This window comes from Coregonus clupeaformis, chromosome 16 (genome assembly GCF_020615455.1).
Source record: "Coregonus clupeaformis isolate EN_2021a chromosome 16, ASM2061545v1, whole genome shotgun sequence".
Taxonomy (NCBI): Eukaryota; Metazoa; Chordata; class Actinopteri; order Salmoniformes; family Salmonidae; genus Coregonus; species Coregonus clupeaformis.
Genome location: NC_059207.1, coordinates 43,494,607 through 43,522,201, shown reverse-complemented (window position 1 = coordinate 43,522,201; position 27,595 = coordinate 43,494,607). Strand labels below are relative to the sequence as shown.

The window sequence follows — 27,595 nt, the reverse complement described above, 5'->3', positions numbered from 1 at the left end:
AAACCCCCTCTTATCCTCACAGGCACAAGCCTAAAGACTTCTATATAGACCATAGACATTTAATTACTCTTTACCATACAAGTAAAATTAATAAATCAGTTTAAGTTGTCTTTCATTGTGTGCCATATTTAAAGGGAAAATCCACTCAAAAACTATCTTTTAGTATTTATTTCATTAGTCCACTGTTGATACAGTCCCAAAATGTTTTGCATTTCAGCAGTCAAGTTTAAGATATTGGACTTTCAAGATGCGAAGTGTCACTGGCCACATCATCATGATGATGCAAAATGAATCATATGAATAAATAAAAAAAATACCAAAAGATAGTTTTGAGTGGGTTTCCCCTTTTTGAGTTTTTTTATTTTTGGTAACGTTCCATCTCCTCGTCTTCTCTCAGGTGTTGGAAGGCGAAACACCTTTTTGTCCTGAAGAGAGATGGCTACATTTCCCATCATTCAAGGGGCTCCCACAGACAACATTACCCATTTATCTGTCAACCGGAATGTCTTCACAAACCATCCAGAATGTCCCAGATGAAATAATCGTATCAGACTGGTTTAGGGCTTTAATCCATCAGTAGTTGCTAGCCACCTGAGCCACAAAAACGGCCAAACATTGTTAAACTGTCCATGGATGTGTGTTTGTATATCAATTCAACTATTTCTGAATCGACAGAACCAATCTTTATCTTTTTGTAAATTGTTTTGTAAATAATGTCTAATTATTACATTATTTTTTACTATACTTTTTCGTTCGCTTTAATCACTGATTATCACAGCGTCTTTTCATGCTGCTAATTTTGCTACAAAAAAGGAAAGGAAAGAACAGAGTAGAGAGAGCAGTGTGTTGAGCGGAGTAGCCTTCTTCTTGTCCTCTCCCTCTAGTGACGACCTGTCCTGTGGTCTGATGGGGGGAGGGAGTCCAAAGCTTTGTACACTCTTTTTGGTTAAAACCTCTATATTTGTAGATCATTATAGCTGTAAAGGAGTACTATGGATATGATGTATGATACAGAGACAGCGTTTGTTTACCGGTGTATGTGAATTGACTGTTAAGGGCTTGATAGAGAAAAAGTTTTGGCAAACTGGAATTGGAAGAACTACAAAACATGTCTCTTTTTCGTAGGTGATCTTTATGATGACAGTGATGAATTGACAGTATGGATGGATAAGATTGAAGTAATTTGTTGAATGTGACACAAAAACACTAAGGAATCAAGTGTTGGTCTCTACTGTTGAGTATGCCCCACCTCACCATGTTATGTCCAAGTAACATACAGCTATATGGCTGATATACGTTGTACCACAGCATTGGGTGTTCAGATGGACCTCTTCATTGGCTTCAAAGGCTTTTAGGACAGAGGAGATGAGGTTGTTGGGATGGCTATTTCTTTCACATCCCATTTCTACATGATATTTCACATCCCAACACACTGACCTTTCATCTCCCTCCCTTTGACTGTTAACTTGACATAGTGCTTTAGACACCAGGACAAATCCACAGAGCCCTAGGAACCATCTAGCTACTACAGTATCATACGACCAGATGTGCATTTAGATTGAGACATTAAACTGGAGCTGGGAGTCAGCATTTCACATGATTTCATACCTCAATTTTTTATTTTGATTGTTTATTTTATAGTTGTGATTTTGCAATCAGAAAGTCTAAGGCTGAGGTCAGAATCCTCCAATCAGCATCTCAGCCTGAGGGGTCGTAGGTCAGAGAATCCATGGGGAAACCGCATTGCCATGACGATCAGAGGAGCGACTTCTAATGAGAGGAACATCAGCTGAAGAATACATTTTAGCCTTTTGAATGTTCTCTTTAAGGAATGGACACGCTTTGTATATTTAAGATAAGTCTACTCTGAAGTGTTATCATTTGCACTAAATAATGCAATTGGACAATGTTCTGTAAATTAAAATCGTTACACTACAGAAATGAGCTGACTTGCATTTGTACTGTACACTAGCAAATGAGCAGGGGTTTTGTGTGGATAATGTGCCCCTCATCTTTGATCACAACTGGACCCTCATTTTTTTTCAGGCACCCCTCTGTCTTCTACATGACAATGAATAGGAAATGTGAGAAACAAGTGTCAAGCATTTTTATTTCAGTAGTTTATTTCTTTATAGGAGTATCTTTGATATATACATAATCTTTACATTCAGTGATTAAAATATTTTCATCTTCAGCAAACCGTATATTTGAGATTCATGTAATAAATTATGGTCTCAAAACCGACACGTGTGATCATGGAATTCAGAGAGACTGTTTGATATGGTCTTCATGGTGAGGTGTCATATATATAATATCAGCTTCTCAGTCTAAAATGGAGGCCAACTGCTGCTTAGCTTTTAGCAATAAAGAGGACACGCTTGTTCAGTATCAAAGGATATCCTGAGAAAATCTTCAGTCATGCCACCCCTTCCCCATAAAACTAGTCTCTGTGCATCAAATCTACCATAGTACTTCATTGTCTGTGCATCTACCCACGTACTTGGCAATGACATACATAGGTGTGCATAATGTAAAAATGTGCATATTCCACTGATCCAAAACTATGTTTAGGTTTGGTGACCCACCTAAACCCAACATCCTTCAAGAAAAATAGTTCTTACAAACAGTAATCAAAACTAACATCCAAAGTGCCATTTTGACAGGAGCGAGTGTATCTCACCATCCTTCTGCTCTGTGCTTCCTCCTCCATGGAGCTGGAGATCCAGTAACACTGACCCTGTCTCCTCTCCTCAGGTCAACAGCAGGGTATAGCAGACCTTAACCTGCTGCCTTCAAACTACTCCTTTACTTTAGTCCTGTCTGATTGGAATGAATAGCAAGATGTTGGTTGGTTGGCTACCTTCAACATACCAGCCAATGAGTCTTTAGAGTTTGGTCTTGGCTTGGTGGTTTACAGCGTAATATGAGTCCAGGCTCATCCATATTGGCCTTGTGTGTTTTCCATGATAACATCACACTTCCGCAATGGCCAAGATGCTGTTGTCACTGTAAACGTTCATCATCCAACCAGCTACTACAAAGCAAGTGCTATCACTTTAAAGAGTCACTTCTGGTCAGTAGGAAAATTAAAACATTCAATGAAATGTATATTTGTATACTTTTTCTAAATGTATATATTACTTTATATGCCATGGAAAAAGGAATCTTCTACAAAAAGAATTTGTGGGACTACTCTGACATGCTCTAAGAAGCGGTTAGGTCTGAAATTGATCACATTAAGTATGGAATGTCATGTAATTCCAATGGATGTCCATCACTGTGATTTTATTGGTGTCTTGTTTTAGTCCATCAGCCTATCAGATGTGAGCATCCCAGTCCTTTGTGTTTTGGCAACAGGTGACAGAGTGGATCTAGCAGCGCTGGGGGCGGAGTCAAAGGAGCCCTGTCCAATGGAGTGTAGCGATTGTCAGATGATTGACAAAAGTAAAATGGTGGAGGAAATGGTCGTCTGTAAGCCTCCCCTTTCACTGAAACACAAAAGAGAAAGTGCAGTGTGAGTAAATACTATAAATACAGCTCATTATATCCACTTAACTTATCTGCTCCTAAGGCAGGGGTGGGCATCTTCAGTCCTGGAGGGCCAAATCAAATTTGATTTGTCACATGCGCCAAATACAACAGGTGTAGACTTTACCGTGAAATGCTTACTTACGAGCCCTTTCCCAACAATGCAGAGTTAAAAAGAAAGAAAAATTAGCTAATAAAATAAATAGTAACACAATAAAAATAACGAGGCTGAAGGAGAACCTACCGGCATTTGACTTAGGAACAGATCAGTCAAGTACCTCATACCCCTGCACATTGACTTGAGGTAAATGAGGTAATATGTACATGTAGGTAGGGGTAAAAGTGACTAGGTAATCAGGATACAGTGCCTTCAGAAAGTAATCACACCCCTTGACTTTTTCCACATTTTGTTGTGTTACAGCCTAAAATGTATTAAATTGATATTTTGTGTCACTGATCTACACACAATACCCCATAATGTCAAAGTGGAATTATGTTTTTAGAAATGTTTACAAATTAAACAGCTGAAATGTCTTGAGCACATAAGTATTCAACCCTTTTATGGCAAACCTAAATAAGTAAAAATGTGCTTAACAAGTCATATAATAAGTTGCATGGATTCACTCTGTCTGCAATAATAGTGATTAACATGATTTTTAAATGACTACCCTATCTTTGTACCCCACACATACAATTATCTGTAAGGTCCCTCAGTCGAGCAGTGAATTTCAAGCACAGATTCAACCACAAAGGCCAGGGAGGTTTTGGAATGGTTCGCAAGGAAGGGCACCTATTGGTAGATTGGTGGTAAGAAAAGGCAGATATGGAATATCCCTTTGAGCATGGTGCAGTTATTAATTACACTTTGGATGGTGTATCAATACACCCAGTCACTACAAAGATGCATGCGCCCTTCCTAACTCAGTTGCCGGAGAGGAAGGAAACCGCTCAGGGATTTCACCATGAGTCCATTGGTGATTTTAAAACAGTTACAGAGTTTAATGGCTGTGATAGGAGAAAACTGAGGATGGATCAACAACATTGTAGTTACTCCACAATCAAAAATTACAGAGTGAAAAGAAGGAAGCCTGTAAATAATACAAATATTCCAAAACCTGCATCCTGTTTGCAATAAGACACTAAAACAATACTGCAAAAAATGTGGCAAAGAAATTAACTTTTTTATTTTGGGGGCAAATCCAACAAAACATCACTGAGTACCACTCTTCAAATGTTCAAGCATGGTGATGACTGCATTATGTTATGGGTATGCTTGTCATCGGCAAGGACTAAGGAGTTTTTTAGGATGAAAATAAACGGAATACAACTAAGCACGGGCAAAATCCTAGAGGAAAACTTGGTTCAGTCTGGGAGACAAATTCACCTTTCAGCAGGACAATTACCTAAAACACAAGGCCAAGTCTACACTGGAGTTGCTTACCAACATTGAATGTTCCTGAGTGGTCTAGTTACAGTTTTGACTAGAATCAGCTTGAAAATATATGGAATGACTTGAAAATGGCTGTCTAGCCATGATCAACAGCCAACTTGACAGAGCTTGATTTGTAAAAGAATAATGGGCAAATATTGTACAATCCAGGTCTGCAAAGCTCTTATAGACTTACCCAAAAAGACTCAGCTGTAATCTCTGCCAAAGGTGATTCTAACATTTATTGACTCAGGGGGATGAATACTTATCTAATCAAGATTTTCTATAAAAAATAATAAATACTATCCCACTTTGACATTAGAGTATTCTGTGTAGATCGTTGACAAAAAATGACAATTAAATCAATTTTAATCCCACTCTGTAACACAACACAATGTGGAAGAATTCAAGGGGTGTGAATACTTTCTGAAGGCACTGTAGATAATAAACAGAGTAGCAGCAGCGTATGTGAAGAGTGTGAAAGAGTGTGTGTGTGGTGTCAATATGCATGTGTGTGTGTGTGTGTTGGAGTGTCAGTGTAGTATGTGTGGGTAGAGTCCAGTGAGTATTCATAGACCTGTGCAAGCGAGTCAGTGAAAAAAAGCAGGTCAATGCAAATAGTCTGGGTATTCACTTGATTAACTGTTCAGCAGTCTTATGGCTTGAGGGTAGAAGCTGTTCAGGAGCCTTCTCGTCCCAGACCTGGGACAACAGTCTATGACTTGGGAGGCTGTAGTCTTTGACAATTTTCTGGGTTTTCCTCGGACACCGCCTGGTATAGAGGTCCTGGATGGCAGGGAGCTCGGCCCCAGTGATGTACTGGGCCGTACGCACTACCCTCTGCAGCGCCTTACGGTCGGATACCAAGCAGTTCCCATACCAAGCGGGGATGCAGCCAGTCAAGATCCTCTCAATGGTGAAGCTGTAGGACTTTTTGAGGATCTGAGGGCCCATACCAAATCTTTTCAGCCTCCAGAGGGGGAAGAGGCGTTGTCGTGCCCTCTTCACGACTGTCTTGATGTGTTTGGACCATGATAGGTCCTTAGTGATGTGGACACCGAGGAACTTGAAGCTCTCAACCCGCTCTACTACAGCCCCGTCATTCACACCTGCACAGTTGGAGCTCGGAGCTCAAGTATTTAATTGTACACGGCAACTAAATCTGCGACCGTACGCATGTGACTAAATAAAAATCTAATCTAATGTAAATGGGGGCGTGCTCGGCCTTCCATTTCCTGTAGTCCACGATCAGCTCCTTTGTCTTGCTGATGTTGAGGGAGAGGTTGTTGTCCTGGCACCACACTGCCAGGTCTCTGACCTCCTCCCTATAGGCTGTCTCATCGTCGTTGGTGATCAGGCCTGCCACCTTTGTGTCGTCGACAAACTTAATGATGGCGTTGGTGTCGTGCGCGGCCACGCAGTCGTGGGTGTTGTGCAGGCTTTTGTTCCAGCCCATCCCAGAATTAGGTGTGTTAGTTCTAGGCTGCACATACAGTGGCCTTCCAAGATCCCATATGCCCACCCCTGCCCTAATGGGACCCAAAGACTGTCTGAGATAAACTCATTTGATCCTGACCACATGTGCAGCTACATATCTGAGTGGGAATAGATGCCTCCCAAACCATATTCCCTATATAGTGCACTACTTTTGACCAGAGCCCTATATATGAGTACTCACTAAGTAGACGTCGAGCACTGAGCCGTCGTCCGGGTCCATGTCCACCTCTACATCCATGGTGCTCTGCTCTGACGTCAGACAGATGGCGCTGTCCTCCAGGGTGAATGTGGAGCTGGACGCCATGTGATCTCTAAAGGGACACAGGAGAACAAGACACACATTTACATTTACATTTAGTCATTTAGCAGACGCTCTTATCCAGAGCGACTTACAGTTAGTGAATACATATATATTTTTTTATACTGGCCCCCCGTGGGAATCGAACCCACAACCCTGGCGTTGCAAACGCCATGCTCTATCAACTAAGCTACATCCCTGCCGGCCATTCCCTCCCCTACCCTGGACGACGCTGGGCCAATTGCGCACCGCCCATGAGTCTCCCGGTCGCGGCCGGCTGCGACAGAGCCTGGATTCGAACCAGGATCTAGTGGCACAGTTAGCACTGCGATGCAGTGCCTTAGACCACTGCGCCACTCAGGACACCTACATGAGTAGACATACAAAAGAAAGGCTGAGTCCCAATATGGCATCCTATTCCCTACAAAGTGTCATTATTTTGTCCATAGTGCACTACTTTTGACAAGGCTCATTGGGGCTCTGGTCAAAAGAAGTGCACTATGTAGGGAATAGGGTGACATTTGGGATGAAACCAAAGTATAACATAACACACTTCTTCCAAACATTACATAACACACTCCTTCCCAAGTAGAGGCTTGGTACCAACTGGTGTGTGGTGGCCAGTGGGTTCCGTTTGGATGAAGCCAATATGGTTTTGTTTATTAAGTGGATCAAAATAAAGGGATCGTTCTTGAATTATGGTGGCATTTGGGCATGGCATTTTGGAAAAATATATACTTAATTTTTCTAGATTTTGTAAATATATCTTCCCATTCTAAATCAACTAATATGGTAGCTTAATTATATTAAATGTTTTGTATCATTATGATAACATTGTGCCACCAGTAGGAGTAGTAACACAAATGATGATAACACCAATGAGACATTTTAAGTGAATGAGGATTTTCTGAATGGAGGCTGCACATGCTTGAATCTATGGATATCAATCCTTTAAAAATAATTTACTAAAGTGATATGATTAATAATTTAGCTCACAATGTTATTTCCCTTCATTTAAAGTGATTTACACCAAGTGACACTTTGGATTTAGACACACCAAATTATCTATGGAATCCTCAACTTCATGACATAGTAAAAGGGTGTGAGTAGCTAATACTTTTCTTTAATATAGACACCTCCCCCGTTTGCCACTGGAAAGTATGTTCAAGGTCCTTTTACAGTATATCTTTGTAATGAGTGATTTTCAAGGTGGTAACACCAATTACATAAAACTGGTGGACACATTATACTATTAAAAAAAAAAACACTTTTGTTCACTTTCTAGCATTCAAAATAATAGACAGATACAGTCCCTAGTGAAAGACTACACACCCCTTGCAGTCTTCACATTTTGCTGCCTTAAAATGGATTACATTGGATTTCTTTCTTACCTATCTACACAACCTACTCCACATTTTCAAAGTGAAAGACAAATTATAGAACACCCCCCCCCAATTAAAAAAATAAATAATTAAGATGTATTGATTGCGTATGTCTTCACACCCATTTTAGTCATTTAGCAGACGGTCTTATCCAGAGTGACTTACAGGCGCAATTAGGGTTAAGTGCCTTTCTCAAGGGCACATCAACTGATTTTTTCATTTAGTCGGCTCTGGGATTCGAACCAGCGACCTTTCGGTTACTGTCCCAACGCTCTTAACCATTTTTCTACTTCATATTCATCATCTCCAGCACCACCCCAACATCAACATATGTGAAAATGGCGCGTTTCTATTTTTTGTAGTAAAAAAGATAGAGGAAGATAAGTGTTTCCAATGACATCATCAACCAATTAGTAGACAATTAGTAGGCAATGCCTACTCATAATTGGTTAAAATCACACAATGATGTCATTGGAAAGACATATCTTCCTCTATCGTTTTTACTACAAAACATAAAAACACACAATTTTGTTGAAATGTCCCTTTAAACGCTAGGCTACCTGACACCCCTAAGTTAATACTTGGTGGAAGCACCTTTGGCAGACATTACAGCTGTGAATCATATTGATTAAGATTCTACCAACCTTGTACAACTCTAAGGGCAACATACACTACCAGTCAAAAGTTTGGATACACCTACTCATTCCAGGGTTTTTCTTTATTTTTACATTGTAGAGTAATAGTGAAGATATCAAAACTATGAAATAACACATATGGAATCATGTAGTAACCACAAAAGTGTTAAACAAATCAAAATATATTTTATATTTGAGATTCTTCAAATAGCCACCCTTTGCCTTGATGACAGCCTTGCACACTCTGTGTTACTGTCATACAGACAGTAACACAGTGTGAAACTGTCTGTATTTTAAAGTATTGTGATGGTAGCGTCATGTTCTGGGAATGCCTGTCACTGGCAGGGACTGGAGAGTTTGTCAGGATCAAAATAAATATGAAAGAAGCAAAGCCCAGGTAAAAAGTTAGAGGAAAACCTAACCCTGGGATAACTAATATTTATCAGCAGGACAATTACACAAATGTTAATGCCAAATACACACCAAAATGGCTTTCTAAGGGGTTTTGAGTGTTTCTGAGTTGTCCAGTCTCTGTCCTGACTTAAATTAACTTGAACTTGAGGAATTTCGACAAAAAACTATGGATACATGTTGCCCTAAGAGTTGTGCGAAGTTTATAGAATCTTATAAAAAAGTATACACAGCTGTAATGGCTGCCAAAGCTGCTTCCACCAAGTATGAACTCTGGGGTGTGAAGACATATCCAATCAATAAATCTTAGTTTTTTTATTAATTAGGACAATTTTCTAAAATGATCATTCACTCTGAAAATGTGGAGCATTTTGTGTAAAATTTTTAAATTAATTTTAAGAACTCACAACAGGATATGAATGAATCTAGGGCAGGGAATTCTGGGACATTCTGTTTTATGTGAAGCTCCTTTACTGGGCTATGGACATCTAAAAACAGTCCCCAAATAATCACCTCCTGATTTAGGAAAATAAACGTCCATGAAAACACAGCATTGTGAACAGCAGGGGGCACTGGGTGCTGGCGTAAATCTGAAACAGGCCGTTTCCTTGCTGCATGTCACCTGACTTTGCTTAAATTGAGGAATGTGTTTACCATTTTATGGCATGTTATTGCCTACCCCTCTTAAAGGTGACACACACACACACACACACACACACACACACACACACACACACACACACACACACCTCAGAGCACAAGTCTGTTCCTGACTGATAGGGATATGTACATACACAGTGAAAGTCACCGTGGCAGCAAATGACACCATTTTTCATCTAAACAATGCCTCTTAATCAGACCTCCTGAAAGCCTTGAGTCAGATATTCATGAAAGACATTACTAAAACAATTGAGGGCAACAGACAGGTGCCTGAGAAGGGAGCAAGCCCAGGCAGGCCTCAGAATGGAGGCTTTGAGTTAGAGTTAGAACCTGACACTACTGGACAGACAGACAGAGAGCACTGGGGGGAGAGATGAGATGAGAGGAGAAGAAACGGTTCTTTCTAGAGGGAGGTTAGAATTTTAAGTCCATGGTTTATGGACTGCACTGCATCTGAACTCAATGTGGGTTGAACACTTAGAAATGTCCAGCAGGTCTTCCTGGGCATCTTTAGTGTATAACTGGCACAAAGCCTGACGAATCTGAGTCACCTGTTCCATGTGGCTCGTCACCACAAGGTGTGGGGGCAGAGTCCTATGTTTTCCATCAGGCCTCCCAGGTAGCTCAGTGTTTCTAACCTGTTATTATCTACATTCTACTCTTTCCATCACATTCTCCCCTCAGGGGAAGCCTTATGGCAGGCAGGGCTGATCAACTCAGGGGCCCTGCTGGTGATCTGATCATGAGGGTTTGTTGGTTCCGTCATTGATTTGCTCAATTGTTCACTCACCTGGTGTCCCAGGTCAAAATCATTGGTGCCAATATTTACAAAAGAGTGTAAATATATCCAATTGAATTGGGCCTTTGAGAAGACAGGTGGAAGTGGAAGGGGAGTCTTCAGGTAGAGGGGTGGAGGGGAGACATGGAGGGTAAAGATGGAACAGAGGTAGACGGGGGATAGAGGTACCTGTCTTCAGACTGGGTCTCCAGGTTGACAAATATGGAGGAGGAGGAGATGGTTCCCATGGAGGAGCCCTCGTAGAAGGACGAGGTGGCAGGGACTAGGTCCGGACGCAGGTAGGAGCCAAACACTGGGAGAAACACACAAACACACAGAAAGCCATGACCTCACTGAGAGACAAACACAACTCCATGACCTCAGTGATCTATTAGTTTAAAAACGTGATCTAAAGACAGAGTATAAACCTGATGTCGAAGCCACAGGACAGAACATGTGTGTTTGATTTAGTCTAATTAGATGAGATAATAAAGTGTGTATAAAACAATTATGTAAGTGTCCCTGCATGAACCTTCTATCCCTCAAAGTAGTTTGAGTAGAATTGGTTAACTGGAATAGAGTAAGCTATTAAAAATTAAACAAAAATGTTAAATTGCTTTATGGCAGGGATCATCAACTAGATTCAGCTGTGGGCTGATTCTTTCTTGAGCGGATGGTCAGGGGGCCGGAACATAATGACAACCGCAAGAAGCCCAAACAGATATCATATTTGACCTTGCATATATAGTTTTAAACCTTGCTTACATTTATATACGATCACATATATCTCTCTATTATGTGTGGGAATACTTTAGAACAGATACAAATCACTTGGAGCTGGTTTGCTGGTGTTTTTACAGTCTTTTATGTCCCCCCCCAAAAAAACTTTGGGGGGACAAATAAAATCACCTGTGGGCCAAATTCGGCACAGGTGGGGACATGGTATGTTATGTGATGGTTGTACATAGTGTACCAGGGTGTTGTTGAGTTAAAACAGGATAAAATAGGATTTCCTATTAACTAAATAAGTTATGTTGCAATATAAACCAAGACTTCTCTCTGGCTTATTCAGAAGTCTGCACCCTCATCTCTTCCTGTAATATTGGCCAACAGTGGTGTTACCTCAGAGGTAGATCAAGAGTCATGAAGCTTAGTGGCTACTGCTGACAGGGTCCTGATTCTAACCCAGCCAGCCTTATACCCCCCCGCCACTGGAGTCAGGGCCTGATAATGGATCCCCAAGAGAAAAAGAGCGAGGGATAACGCTAACTCAGTCACACACACACACACACACACAAACGGGCTGGCTGTTAATAACAGGATAGACTGTGTTTTCGTTCTGGTGAGGCAACATTTCACTGAGGCCTGGAGGTGGACAGAAGAGAGTTTTATGGCGCTACTGAAGGACCAGTTTACAGGGACCAAGTGGTTCTAAAAGGTCCAGATATAGAGATGTGTTCTACATGACAGATCTGGGAAGTGAAAGTGACTTCTGTTTGGTGCTTTTGGCTCAACCTCCAAAAGGGAAATACAACACATGAATGTGTGGATGATTGATAATAGTGTGCTGCTGGTCTACCTTGTCCGTCAAGACTGGCCAGACTGCGTGCTCCTCCCAGCCGGTCCCGACTCTCCTCCTCCTTCTCCTCCTTCTGAGAAGACAGGATCTCCTGAGAGAACGACTTCAGAGCAGGGATGGACGTACGTGCTCTCTTAGAAGGGGAGAACCGAATGGCTGCAGAGAGAGAGAGAGAGAGAGAGAGAGAGGGGAGTCGGTAAATGAGTGGTGGGGAATAGAGAAGGAAAGAGGAGGGAAGGAAGAGAGGAAAATAAGGAGAGAGTGAGGGGGTAGGGGAGAGAGTGAGGGGATAGGGGAGAGAGTGAGGGGGTAGGGGAGAGAGTGAGGGGGTAGGGGAGAAAGTGAGGGGGTAGGGGAGAAAGTGAGGGGGTAGGGGAGAGAGTGAGGGGGTAGGGGAGAAAGTGAGGGGGTAGGGGAGAGAGTGAGGGGGTAGGGGAGAGAGTGAGGGGGTAGCAACAGAGAGAAATAGGGAGAGATGGAGGGAACAGATTATCCTGATTGCAACCATTATCGTGCAAAATCAGGCTCAGAGCGTCTGTCCCAAATTAGCAATAAAAGGATCAAACTGTTAACGCATAATGATCATTACACAACTGTCCCCCAGACATTCCATTCTGACTCCCAAGCAGAGCATGAAATCCTCTCCCCTCCCCATCGTATCTAACTGTGCAGAAGCATTGGCATAATAATACCAAGCACGTAAATCCCAAATCATCACAGAAACCATCTTCATTAAATCAGCGTTCCACACTGTTACGTAACACTGCTTTATTTAATTTAACATGCAACATCATTGAGAACCAGTGTCAGGAATCTACACTGAGTGTACAAAACACTACACAGGTAACCTGACAACACAATCACTTCCTCTCACAGGGGAAAGGTATACTGTACATCAACACAACTGTGTTGTTGCTTTCAACACAGCTACTTCTATATATTTACTGGAAGGTTCGGTTTTGTTCAACATAACTTTGATTATTTGAAATCAGCTGTGTAGTGCTAGGGCAAAAACCAAAACATGCACCCCTTGGGGTCCCCAGGACAAGTTTGGGAAAAGCTGACCTACAGTGTCTATACATCATATCCAATCCACAATCACCTGATATTGCAGGTAAGAAATAAATCAAACTAGGAATCTGTACAAACATAAGATTTCCAATAGTTTACAGTTGACTTAACTGTACGTGCCACACCGACGTACTGTTATTGAAGGATTAACCCGTCTCAGTCTCTGGGTCAGCCCTCATACCAGGGTTGGGCTAATTTTTTGCCTCGAGGGCCACATCGGGATTTCGAAATTGAACGGAGGGCCGCACAGACTTTTTTTTACTGATTTGTTTATCAAAATCAATTTGCGGGCCAGAAATAGCGCAGTTATTTGAAAATATATATGTCCATTCAACATATATATATATATATATTTTTACTCAAACCTCCCGCAGGCCGGATTAAATAGGCACCGTAGTTTGTCCACCCCTGTCTCAAACCATCTTTCCCACTACCCTTGTTTTCTGGTCCCAGTGCCTGGCATGTGTGCCAGTTGAAAGTCCTAACATAAATACAGGTCTCCCTGTCATAGGGGACTGAGGAACAAGAGCCAGCAGACTTACTCTGAGTCTTCCGGAACACCGAAGTGCTCATGAACTTGAGGAATCGGTTGGCATAGAAACCGGGCCTGTGCACTGATACAGAGTCCTGAGCACAGAACAGAAGACAATAAAAGCTTTCATCAGAGAGGGGTATTTTAGATCAATAAGAAAGTAACCTATGAATGGTGTGTATTCAGAAGGACACATATCAGATTTGCAGCATTTCAACTTACACCGTCGTAGACCAGGGCTTTCCACGAGTGTTCCAACTTCTTAATGAATCTGAGGTAAAAAACAAGAAGCCTTGTCACAAACGTAGCTCGTAATGCAACAAACCCAACCCCCCACCAAGCCCCATCATCCAAAACCTGAGATCCTTCCTTTTGGCACCAAACACAGAACAGGAACCACAGCAATTTTAGGTTAATGTTACGTAAAATGCTCCCCTTCTAGTTACATTTTACACTTGAATTGACAGGTCCTGAGGTCAGCTTAGAGATGCTGAGATACGGACAGGGAATAGCATTAGGGACACTTCTGTCTCTCTGGCCTTAGAGGCTTTTCACACTGAGTAGCTTATCTCTCTCTCTTTCTTTCTTTCTCTCTCTCTCTCCCTCTCTCCCTCTCTCCCTCCCCCCCTCCCCCCCTCCAGCATAGTTATACCTGTAGGACTGCAGGATGTCAATGATGCCCAGGAAAATAAGCAGCTTCTCTTCTTTGTGTGATTTGGCAGGAATTCCACCCATCCTGAAATACAGCACAGTAAATACAGGTCTAGTCACAGAATGTAGTCAGTCAGGATTAAATCAAATCAAATTGTATTTTCCACATGCGCCGAATACAACAGGTGTAGACATTACAGTGAAATGCTTACTTACAAGCCCATAACCAACAATGCAGTTTAAGAAAAAAATTAAAATAGCAAATAATTAAAGAGCAGCAGTAAAATAAAATAACAGTAGGGGGGTACCAGTACAGAGTCAATGTGCGGGGGCACCGGTTAGTCAAGGATTATCTGCCAAGTCATCCAGTAAACATTCACCTCAAGGCTTAAAAGCATCTCAGTGAAGACACACATTAAGGCTGGGTTTTGATCATTCTGAGTGTTTGTGAGAGTTTTGCCATGCATTTTTCAGTGTATGTCAGTGTGTACGTGTAAATGTCATCAAACTATAACTGTGTATATGATTGTGTATGTGTGTGTTTGTATGGGTAGTATGCCTGTGGTGAGTTGACTCACGTGTCGTCTGTGGTGTGGGCCTCGGCAGCCTTGCCGTCCCCCTGGATAGACTCCATGGCTGTGGAGTAGAGGACCCTCTGGGCCACGGGCCGCTTGCCGTCCCCCCCTGCTTGGCCCAGCTCGCCCCCCTCCTTTGGGCTCTGGTCCAGGACATGCACGGCCAGGAGCAGACTGTAGTCCATGATCTTAAAGCTCTCCAACACCTGCAGCACACAACATGAAACCACACGGTTAATCACCATGATCTGAAACAACATCACATCAACCTGTTAGCTAGCAAAGAGTGGAAATGCAGTTGGTGCTGTCTTGGCCTTGCTCTTAGTCCTCAAATGGCCAGTATCAGCCACAGGTGTGTAAGTAAAACATTTTTTTTTTATCATCTGGTTTATTGACGTGTGACCAAATATAAATAGGCAATAGTGATATTCTATTCTATTCTATTCTATTTTACTATGTTGACCAGAAGCTTTAGTTACACAGACCTGAAAAGTACAAAGTGTTTCATTACCCTGAAGATTTGGTGCCTCAAACACCAAAAATAATTGAAGAAATCTTTCTGCAACTGATTGTTGAGCTATATAAAGAAAGGTGTTGCTCTACGGCTGAGTGATGTGTTAAATATTGACCCGTGTGAGTGTGAGGGGCCTTCTGCCCTCTTGTCTCTGTTCCCAGGTTTTCTCAGGCCCCAGGTTTCCTCTCACTGCTCAAACAGAACGGTCACATGACACCAGAGGTTTTTCAAAAAACACAATCTGAAAATGGGGTCAAGGGCGCAATCAGGCCTCTAAGTACCACTGCAGGGTGGTTTTAGTCTGGCTTGGCTGACGGTGGTTTTGCATGCCAAATGTGTGTGTGTGTGTGTGTGTGTGTGTGTGTGTGTGTGTGTGTGTGTGTGTGTGTGTGTGTGTGCGTGCATGTACGTACATGTGTGCAGACGCGCTTGCATGGAAAGTCATAATTTCTATGGTGCTATCAGCCATAATAAGATTAGCCATTTTTGGATGCAAATTTGATCATCTAGTTTGCCTGATTTTCCATAATTGGACCACAGGAATCATCTCATTTTAAGCATTACTGTGCCAATCCCCCAAATTAATAACATTTACATTTAAGTCATTTAGCAGACGCTCTTATCCAGAGCGACTTACAAATTGGCCCTGTCTGTCTGTGTGTCTGTCTGTCTAAGAGAGACAACAACAAAATAAGAAAAAGGAGCACCAGGGAAGTAAAAAGATCTGTCATAATGGGGAACACTCAGACAAATGTGGCTTGGCTGCAGACCTAAAAATTACAAGAATGTTCATCATGATCGTCATGGTAGCCCCTAAAGTCAGCACGTAGTTGGATTTCGTAAACAGTATTTCCAACATCAGGTACATCCCAAGTGGCACCCTATTCCCTATGTAGTGCACTAGTTCAAAAGTAGTGCACTATAAAGAGAATAGGGTGCCATAAGGGACTCAGCTATCACTATCCCTTATATGGAATTGGCCAACAGAAAACAGGCTGAGGAAAAGGACCACAACAGAGCCAGATAATCGGCCTTTTGTGATCTAATCAAAGTAATGTGACCTAGTATGTCCAGAATGAGGATCTTTGTTAATAGAGACTGTAACACAAACACACACTTACTAGGAGTAGACAGCAGGTTATAGGTCAGCAAAGATGGCCTTTTGATCTCTTATCATATCACTGATGTATCTGTAACTAGAATCCATTGATGTGGTAAAAGGAAACATGGGACATGACTGAGCACCCACAATAAGATTATAGAACAGCTATGTCCTGGGTATTCCCCATGGTAAAATGTGTCTTTATTTTTGCTTTATAAAGTGCATTGTTGCTGGTTGTTTAATCATGGTTAATTATTTATTTACTGTCCTTATATGACTAATGTAAATCACGAACACAAGCCCATACACACACACACACGCACGCAGACACACACACACACACACTCAGAAAACACTTGTGCTCTTGTTCGAGCGTTGGCTTTTCCATGTATTTGATTTGCATCTGTTCCTCCTGACTCCCCCGTTCCTATTCAAAGGCAACTATTTTGAATAGACCCACACACCAACCTGCCCACAGTAGGCCATGTGACTTCCAGCTGACCTGACCACCTCTTCTTGCCAGGCAAACCATCACTACACAAACAATACTGCTGCCTGCCTTCATCAGGTTGGCTTCTATACTACTGCAATGGGACCTTATTATAAGCATTAAAGTGTGTGCATCCTTTTTCATTTGATGCTTAGCAGTGATGTCTTTTGCCAAGGTACAAAGTCGGTGTTCGTCCTCCCCTGCAATAAAGAGCATACCCAGCAAACCAGTGAAAGTTCCCAGAACATTCGTTAGGTTGCGGCAAATGTTCTCATAACACAAAAACTGTCCAGTTGTGCTGATGATTATACAATGTTTGTATAAATCATTCACCTGATGTTGCAAGAATGTACCCAGAACGTTGCTCTCACATTTTGTTGCGGCAGTATGATTTAAAAACATTAATGGTATACTGTGTTATTACATTATCTGGAAACCTAATGAGGTGGTTGTTACAGATGTTGTGCACAACATTTTAGTTAATGTTAGGAGAACATTCCAAGGATATTTCATTAAAACATTTTCTGATAAAAAAAAAAAAAATTGTATAAAAAATATTTGTTCAATGTTTTTGGGATGCTATCATCCTAATGTTAGATAAAACCCTAACTAAAACTTTAATGGGAATCTTAGCTAATGTTCTGGGAATGTTCCCCGTTTGCTGGTTAGGCAATGTGAGCCAACAATAACTACAATCACTTAAACATAATATCCACACACTGTAGAAGTTCATCTTGTATTTGACTTCAAACTGCTTTCTGTCTTCAGAGTTTCTGGAAAAGTGGATGGAAAAGTATTAGGGAGAATCTATCTTAACAAGTCTTCAGTAAGTCACCCTTTTACAAGATTCCCTTATCCTTGAACAAATTATCTTTGATGTAACACAGCACATCCAAGCCATGTCTGAGTCTCTCCTCTGGATCAGTCTCTTGAGAGGGTCTGTCTTTGAAACCTCACAGTACAGCATGGCCCACTTACAGAGACACTAATACACTGGCACCCTTTGAAGACAGGAATGACAGAGAGACTCTTTACATTGCAGTTAAAACGTGGAACCAGCCATACCTTTCATGAAAATCACATTCTCAGCATTTACATCTCCATTCCATGTTAACATTTCTAATTCAACAAGTAGATTTTTGGTTAGGCGTTAGTAGCCAGATCCAACTCTAGCCAAAGTAGTGCACTACATGGGGAATAGGGTGTCATTTGACATCAGCCCTGGCTTGATTGGCTTTGTGAGAGAGGGCATTGTTGTCCCTGTCATGTTCCAATATAATTACAGATTCACATGACCCAGGAGGAGAGGAGGGGACCCATAAAAGGTTGTTTTTGTCTGACAACATGACCCGCCTCGAGTTCCATAACAATTATGCAACACAATTTACCCACCCATTCTGTTCGTGTATGGTGTGTGTGCGCGCGTGTATGTTTGTGTGTGCGTGCATGTGAGAGTATGTGTTTGTTTGTGTCTCAAGTTAATAGGGAGATTCCCAGACAAAAATATTTGTATACATCAAGCTAAATGCCACTCAATGTCCCTCTGCCCTAGTCAAAGACCTCAACACTCATAATTGGCAACCACTTACAAAACATTGTACCCGTTGCTAAACTGTCATTACAGTTTACATTGTCATCATCTCAACAACATCTCAGAGCCCAGCCATGCGGCGACAATGACATGACATTGCTCTCTGTTACAAGTCAAACACAAGCAGGCTTTCCTTCAGTCTCCCTCTCCCTCTAGTCATAGACATGGGCATGGTTTATTCATGTTCTCAGTTCATTCGCCATATGGAGGGCATCGAGGGAGCTGTTGTGAGGTGAAGAGGGGAGAGGAGGGAAAGAGAGAGTACCCTACATTTTCCTCAGTGACCCACATACAGTACAGCAGTAGAGACTTCATGGTCCCTCCCTCTCTCATCTCACCCCTTACCTCCCCTTATTAACTCTAACCTCTTCCCCCCTATGTCCCCTTCACCTATGTCTCTCACGTCCCTCTCAGCCCCCCTCTATCCCTTCCTTTCCCCCTCTCCTGTTTTTCTATGCTGCAGCAGTCTCTGGGGCGAGGGGTTTACTGCTTACTCATGGAAACGGACAGAGATTTTGCTTAGAGAGCACTTTGCTTCCAGCTCAGGAAGGAAAGACAGGAAGCCGTGCCAATAACAAACTAGCTACGGAGTCCAGAGTCACTTACAGTACAACTACTGCATCCAACATAAAACACTGTTCCCTTTAGCTTTGTGCCTTCCTAGAAGAAGAAGATAACTACTTTGAAATACAGAGGATGTGAGAGAAGGAGGAGAGTGGGAGGGACGGAGAAAGAAAGATCCCTTAAAGAATTCAAACAAGAGGCCATCTTAGAGAGTCTGTGGCGGACTCTTATCTACTTGAGTTGTATCCAATAGAAAGTCAACATTGAGGAGTTTGTGAGTTTAGTGAGATGGGATGGGAGGAGAGGAATAAGCCAGCTATAGCAGCCATTGCCAAAGCCATCAAGGCATGACTCCAGGCGCTCCCAAAGGGGAGTCACCAGAAACACACAGGACTACCTGTTACCTAACAGGCCTGAACAAATATATAAACGCAACATGCAACAATTTCAATGATTTTACTAAGTTACAGTTCATATAAGGAAATCAGTCAATTTAAATATATTCATTATGGCCTAATCTATGGGTTTCACGACTGGTCAGGGGCGCAGCCATGGGTGTGACTGGGACGACATAAGGCCACCCACTTGGGAGCCAGGTCCAGTCAATCAGAATTAGTTTTTCCCCACAAAAGGGCTTTATTACACACATAAATACTCAGTTTCATCAGTTGTCCGGGTGGCTGGTCTCAGACGATCCCGCAGGTGAAGAAGCCGGAAGTGGAGGTCCTGGGATGGCGTGGTTAGACGTGGTCTGCGGTTGTGAGGCCGGTTGGACGTACTGCCAAATTCTCTAAAACGAAGTTGGAGGCGGCTTATGGTAGAGAAACAAACATTCAATTCTCTGGCAACAGCTCTGGTGGACAATCCATTCCTGCAGTCAGCATGCCAATTGCACGCTCCCTCAAAACTTGAGACATCTATGGCATTGTGTTGTGTGACAAAACTGCACATTTTAGAGTGGACTTGTATTGTCCCCAGCACAAGGTGCACCTGTGTAATGATCACGCTGTTTAATCAGCTTCTTGATATGCCACACCTGTCAGGTGAATGGATTATCTTGGCAAAGGAGAAATGCTCATGAACAGGGATGTGCACAAAATTTGAGAGAAATAAGCATTTTTTGCCTATGGAAAATTTCTGGAATCTTTTAATTCAGCTCGTGAAACATGGGACCAACACTTTACATGTTGCGTTTATAGTTTTGTTCAGTATATATACCCCTAACACCTTGCTACTCATGCAGACTAACTCCATTCATTAAGTCACCACTTGTCGTTTCCTGTTGAAAAACAGCTCAGTTGAGCTATTTTCAGAGTCTCCAATAAAATAAGAGTAGTAAACCTGGTTAACGGAAGCCATGATGTTGTTGTGGGGGAGTAAAATAAATGCCCTTGACAATCACATCATAGGCTATAACGTTGCAAAGGTTTCAAAGGCTGGATGCCTGTAACAGGAAGTGCGTCTTCCATCCAGTTCCTGGTCTCAGTGGCTCTGTGTGTCTACGTCCTGATGTCTACATCCTGGTTGGAGACAGAGTAAAGCACCCTGGGGTAGGAGGCAGACAGGGGAACGCTATAATGCTCTCTCTGTCAGGGACAACACACACTGTTACAACATATGCCTAACAGCCTCTAGGATCAGCTAACCCTCCACAAATACCAACTTTAACTATTTGTTGAAAATGCTAAACTGACCTAAGATCAGTGTCTAGGGGTAACTTCATGCTCCTCCCACATGAGATATGTCCCGTCATCCCCTCAGAGCTAGCCCAAATCAAATCAAATTGTATTTTTCACATACACTCTGAATACAACAGGTGTAGACTTTACCGTGAAATGCTGACTTAGGAGCCCTTTCCCAACAATGCAGAGTTAAAAAGTACACAAATGTGCACGATTTGTAAAAAAAAAAAGAAGGAAATACTAACACAATAAAATAGCAATAACGAGGCTATATACAAGGCGTACCGATACCGAGTCAATGTGCTGGCGGTACGAGGTAGTTGAGGTGATTTGATACTGTATAATAGATAAATAAGGCCATTCACCATTGTCAATCATTATGTAAACACCATCTATATGATCTGAGATCAGGTCATCACCTGAGGCAGTCCACATTAGGTGTTTTTTATGTGTTTTTTCCTGTTTCCACCAACTCCATTTTCAATTCACAAACAGGTAGTGTAGTTGTGAACAGAGCACAATAACAACAGAGATAGATATATAGTAGTGCCATAGACCAGTGGTTCTCAATCCTGGTCCTGGGGACGCAAAGGGGTGCACATTTTTGTTTTTGCCTTAGCACTACACACCTGATTCAAATCAGCAAAGCTTGATGATGAGTTGCTCATTTGAACCAGCTGTGTAGTGCTAAGGCAAAAACAAAAATGTGCACCCAGGACCAGGATTGAGAACCACTGCCATAGATCCATGGTTCTCTAAGTTGACTTGTTATGGTCTTCTTTGTTCTACGTACATTTTAGGAGTGGTAAAGTAGCTCCTGGCTCCTACTCAGAACAGAGTTGTGGTGTTCTGTTAAAACAATAACTCTGATCCCACTACTTCACTAGATTAGACAGGACAATCTGGCTATTGCTCTGAAATAGACAAGAATGCAGCCTCCTATCTTTAGAGTGGTGCTCTCTCTTACTTTCTCTCTCTCACGCTGCTGGGAACATTTCTTAATCACATTCAGTGTTTGGAAAACTGTCATGGAACTGAAACAGAGCACAGAGCTCCCAATGAACCCACAGTGGAAACACGCAATCCCAGTGCCAAATGCTGCAGAAAGACACAGTCCCCTTTCTCAAAACACTCTGTCCAACCCTACAATCACACACACACACACACACACACACACACACACACACACACAGTTCTGGGCTTGTATTCAATGTGGCAGAGTATGTAGTGGAAGAGTGTGTGTGTGTGTGTGTGTGTGTGTGTGTGTGTGTGTGTGTGTGTGTGTGTGTGTGTGTGTGTGTGTGTGTGTGTGTGTGTGTGTATGGTGCATGTGCGTGCATACTTGCATTAGTGTACATGCGTGCCGTGCGTGTAGTGTATACTATTTGAGTGTGTGTCCTAAGTGGCAGAGCACAGATGTTGGATCTTAATTTGAGCCAGTTTGCTACAGGAAATGTGAATTATTATGTGGATGATAATTAATGGACATTTTTTGTAGGGGTTGATGCATTTGAGGTTAGGGCAAATCAAGTCTGAAATGTTAAATTGGAAATTACAAACTTTAGAAGCCTTTTTAAACCTTGAATTTACTACACGTTTGCATTTCCAGGAAAATTCTCATCAACAAAAGACTGATCAAATTAAGATCCCACATCTGTATCCTGTGTGAAGGGGAGAGGTTGCTGATTTCCCATAGACAGAATGAGTACCAGTACTTCACTGGATTCCCATGCCAAATACAATCTGTGCCCTTCTCTAGTTCTGGCATCTGACCGAATGTCCAAAGGGTGACATCACAAGAAGTTTGGCCATTTAAGTCCAGAGTGCGTGTGGGGATGAAAAGAGCAGATGAGCAGATGAACGCACAGATAGGGCTATCACAGGAACCATCTCATCTGATAGCACATTTCTAGAATGACGGGAAAAGCCAGAATAACACCATAATCTGCATACAATACTGAAAGAATGTGAAGAATCTGCATTTCCTGGTTTGTTTTGTTAAACTGCTTCCGCCATGTGTTTGCTAAGATGCTTTGTAATACTGGGATGATCTAGCAAGTTTGAATTGTAGCATTACAACCAGCTGTGTAATCTACTTTTCTTGGTACTCACACCAGTGTTGTAACATAGTTTTGCGAGGTCCTACCACAAGGTCGGAGCTCGAGGCACCCAGACAGACAGACAGATAGACAGATAGACAGACAGACAGAGACACAGACAGACAGCTGTCCCAGTCCACACCTACCCGGCAGTCTCTCTGCAGGGTCTTCATCAGGGCACTGTAGGTGTCAGCGTCGAAGTAGAGCCCTTCATGCATGTCCTGGAAGTCCAGGTCCTTGTAAACGGGACAGGCCTTCTCCCTCTCCTTCCTGGAGGCACGTCTCTTGTAGGTGGAGCCCTTCAGGTCGTACTTGTAGTGCATCTTGACGGAGCGCGGCAGCACGTTGTTCATCACCACCAGCCGGATGTTGACGCCTCCAGACTGGATGCAGTACAGGCCGTAGAACTTAGGCAGCAGGGTACGTGGGTTCTGGTTCAGGTTCTGAAGAGAGAGGTGGAATACAGTTAGTTGATCAATAGGGCCTGTTTAATAGGCCTGAGACCAGGTCTGCATCCATTTAATGGCAACCTATTCCCTACATAGTGCAGTACTTTTGATCAAGACCCTATGGGCACTGGTCAAAAGTAGTGCACTATATAGGAAAAGCAGACTAGGTTGGGTGAGTTACTCACCATGTAGTAACCTGGGAGAAGTTTCTGGAGAAACTCTGCCTCTTTGTGCTGGACGGTTTTGATGATGAACTCGTCATCGCTGGTCAGGTAGAACAGAGAGCCGCTGGCCCCGGGGTTGGACAGCTCAATCAGAGGCTCATTACAGATGGAGTACTGGGGAGAAAAACAACACACAACATAACTGCTTTAATATGCCTGTAAAAACAACAACAAAACTGGTTTATTATGCCTGTACAACCATAACCTGGTCCCAGATCTGTTTGTGCTGCTTGCCAACTCCTATGGTCATTGAATGAGCTGCCTAATCCTCAGGAAAATATTGTTCTCTACTGATTTATAAAGCACAACTTATACCATGGACAAAAAACTAACCCCTCACCCGTTGTTTATTGTGGTTAAAAAGGAATAAATTGCATTCCAATGGGTGTGGTCTGGAAAACGAACATACGGTTTCATTTATTCACAGATGTGTGTGCGGCTTTTATGGTACGGTATATCATTATCACACACACATGCACACACAAACACAGACCCTATCTCCCACACACACACGTCACAAACTGAGTGAAAGGTTGGTTTTGCTGGGATTGGCTGTAGACAGGTGGTCAATAGTTCATTGAGGGTGTGGCATCAGTATAGTACTTCCTGTGATTCTGTGCACTCAGCTTTTACAAACCACACATTCAGCTTTATTACTTCCACAGAGGTTATCTAAGACCATACAATAAGCCTCAGGGCAAGGGTGAATGTATTCTGTTTCCACCAGCATGTGTGTGTGTTTATCAGTTGAACCTTCACAAACAAAGCACAAAATAACATTTCCAGTTTAGCTTACATGAGATGGGCCTATGGCAATAAAGCCCATGTAGACAACATCTGTTGTGTTATTCTCCATATGAACATAAAAGCCCTGCTCTAACACAGAACCCCCTCAGTGAAGGTGAAGTAGTGGGGATATTTAATGATAATGCAGTAGAAGTGAAACAAAGCTGTGTGTTCTAATGGAGAGAAACACACAGAGAGAGAGAGAAACACACAGAGAGAGAGAGAAACACACAGAGAGAGAGAGAAACACACACAGAGAGAGAGAGAAACACACACAGAGAGAGAGAGAGAGAGAGAGAGAGAGAGAGAGAGAGAGAGAGAGAGAGAGAGAGAGAGAGAGAGAGAGAGAGAGAGAGAGAGAGAGAGAGAGAGAGAGAGAGAGATGGCAGTCTGCAGTCAAGTTGAGCCCACAGCACGAACATATCCGCTATTTATCTGCATTTGCATTCAGGACCCTGAGTGGTAGAGTGTGTGTGTGTGTGTGTGTGTGTGTGTGTGTGTGTGTGTGTGTGTGTTTGTGTGCGTGTGTTCTGTCTTAATTAATCTATGTTGTTGCTTCTGTGTTTGAATAAATGCATAATCAATAAGGACACATTATGCCAGTTTTTGCTTTACCCTTCAGTCTCTCTCTTTCACTCTGCCTCTCCCTCAATCTCTCTCTGGCTTTAACTCTTTCTTTGCTTGTTGTGCAGCCTTTTGTCTGATAGCAATGATGACTGATCATAAATGCAGAATGTGGCAGGGCATTCATTAGAGCAGTGGTGAGGAGGGTACAACAGCCTTGGAGTAAAGAGAGAGTGAATCCGAAACATACAAGATATTGCATAATAGAAAAGAATGGTAGAAAATCATTTCAAATGATAAGTAATGTAATGTGAGTGTAGAGTAATATATAGATAATAGATCATGCATATAATAGCTGGGCATGCTCATACAGTATGATATATATTCTATATGGTAGTGCTGCATTTTGAAACTCCATGGTGTATTCTCCTCTGATCTACCTGTTCCAGTGATAATGACAGTGTAATAATAGAGAGTAGTAATGACTTTGACCTGAAGGGCCCCTCTCTCTGGCATGCCTTCTGAGTGGGATCGGTCAGCAAGGGGTTAACTCCTAATACACGCACACTCACACACACACACACACACACACACACACACACACACACACACACACACACACACACACACACACACACGCATCCACCCACCTCGACCCTCTGGGAAATTATAGCCTGATTTCATTTCAATGTGCAGTGGATACAATTAAACCCATCATAATGAAATTAGCACGACTATTACCTCACCCCCCAAACCCAACCCCCATCTCAACCTCCACAGCTGGACAGGTAGAACAGGGAAAAACCACTGCTCTATAAAACTCTGGTTACATTCCAATACACTTTAGTCACCACTGATCCCAATGAGTTGATTGGTGAAAGTTACATGATAAGTAGGATGAACTCTAACCTATGGGATGTGTCTCAATCTAGGTGTGGACTAGGAGTGTACCTGGTGTGTACCTAGTGTGGACCACGTGTGGTGTTTAGACCTACCAGGTAGTCATCTGGTTTGATCCCGAAGAGCTCCCGGAAGTAGCGGAATGCCAGCGGGGCATAGGTTTTGAAGCGGAAGTCTGGGTAGTGGTGAGCTGGTGTCAGGTTGCTCCCCTCGCTGATGGAAACAAGACCCACCGGACACAAAGACACAGAACAGTTAGTTAGAATATCCCCACATACAGAAACAAGCAAGTGAGTTTGGACTAATTTCAGTTCATCAGATACTATGGTACAAAACTATCACTGACGTAGACGGACATTCTGCAAACAGACATCACACACTGTCTTTAACTATAGCTGATAATCGTCATGTCAGAGCATCCAGAGCATTCAGTGGATCGTGGCATGAAGTAATGCGACACACCTCTGTGTGTATACTGTATTTATACTTGGGATATCGCTTTTCAACAGTAAAAGTTCAAAAATCGCTGGAGGACGTCTTTAAGTACAGTTAACCAGATGAACCAGTATTCCAGTGGCACACAGACCTGTTTAGAGTCCAGAGCCTGGAGAGAGAGCATGCCTCTGTTTACCCTAAACAACACCCATACAACACAATAATACAACACCATACAACACAGGGGACCAGCACTATGATGATATGAGCTCTGTGTCCATAGAGAGAGAGAGAGAGAGAGAGGCATGGGGTTCTCCTCAGACTCACTGACTGATGGCAGTCTGCAGTCACATTGAGCCCACAGCACGAACACATCCACAATTTATCTGCTTTGAAAGGCTGGTCATGACACACATCAACACCATCATCCCAGACACCCTAGACCCACTTCAATTTGCATACCGCACCAACAGATCCACAGATGAAGCAATCTCAGTTGCACTTCACACTGCCCTCTCCCACCTGGACAAGAGCGGAAATAACTATGTGAGAATGCTGTTCATAGACTACAGCTCAGCGTTCAACACCATAGTCCCCTCCAAGCTCATCACCAAGATAGGGACCCTTGAACTGAACCCCTTCCTCTGCAACTGGATCCTGGCTTCCTGACGGGCCGGCCCCAGGTGGTGAGGGTAGGCAACAACACCTCCGCCACGCTGACCCCAGGGACGGGGCCCCTCAGGAGTGTATGCTTAGCCCCCTCCTGTACTCCCTGTTCACCCACGACTGCATGGCCACGCACGACTCCAACTCCCATCATCAAGTTCACGACGGTGGTAGGTCTGATTGGTGGTAGGCCAACCTCATGAGGCTGAAGAAATTTGGCATGTCACCTAAAACCCTCACAAACTTTTACAGATGCACAATTGAGAGCATCCTGTTGGGCTGTATCACCGCCTGGTACGGCAACATCACCGCCCACAACTGCAGGGCTCTCCAGAGGGTGGTGCGGTCTGCACAACGCATCACTGGGGGCAAACTACCTGCCCTCCAGGACACCTACAGCACCCAATGTCACAGGAAGGTCAACAAAAGAATCAAGAACAACTACCACCCGAGCCACTGCCTGTTCACCCAGCTATCATCCAGAAGGCGAGGTCAGTACAGAT

The 27,595-nt window shown here is 42.8% G+C and overlaps 2 protein-coding genes across 7 annotated transcripts in view; one reads left to right on the top strand and one right to left on the bottom strand.

Annotated features, from left to right (window-relative positions):
- Window positions 1–1,958, top strand: part of LOC121584954 (ceramide transfer protein) — a 40,399-nt gene extending 38,441 nt beyond the window's left edge. For 3 of the 6 annotated variants that reach the window (XM_041901227.2, XM_041901226.2, XM_041901230.2), the window contains one exon: window positions 398–1,238. The gene's annotated coding sequence lies outside the window, so the exon portion shown is untranslated. Of the gene's footprint in view, window positions 1–397 lie in introns of all 6 variants that reach the window. The other 3 variants (XM_041901229.2, XM_041901231.2, XM_041901228.2) reach the window with 2 other exon arrangements.
- LOC121584955 (phosphatidylinositol 4-phosphate 5-kinase type-1 beta) overlaps window positions 1,338–27,595 on the bottom strand; it is a gene marked incomplete at its 5' end in the record, with an annotated part of 39,581 nt that continues 13,323 nt past the window's right edge. The window contains 11 exon segments of the mRNA XM_041901232.2: window positions 1,338–3,488; window positions 6,636–6,765; window positions 10,808–10,931; window positions 12,198–12,353; window positions 13,811–13,895; window positions 14,023–14,071; window positions 14,453–14,536; window positions 15,030–15,232; window positions 23,215–23,511; window positions 23,703–23,855; window positions 26,087–26,204. Coding sequence (XP_041757166.1) covers window positions 3,486–3,488; window positions 6,636–6,765; window positions 10,808–10,931; window positions 12,198–12,353; window positions 13,811–13,895; window positions 14,023–14,071; window positions 14,453–14,536; window positions 15,030–15,232; window positions 23,215–23,511; window positions 23,703–23,855; window positions 26,087–26,204 — 1,402 coding nt within the window. The 3' untranslated portion in view covers window positions 1,338–3,485.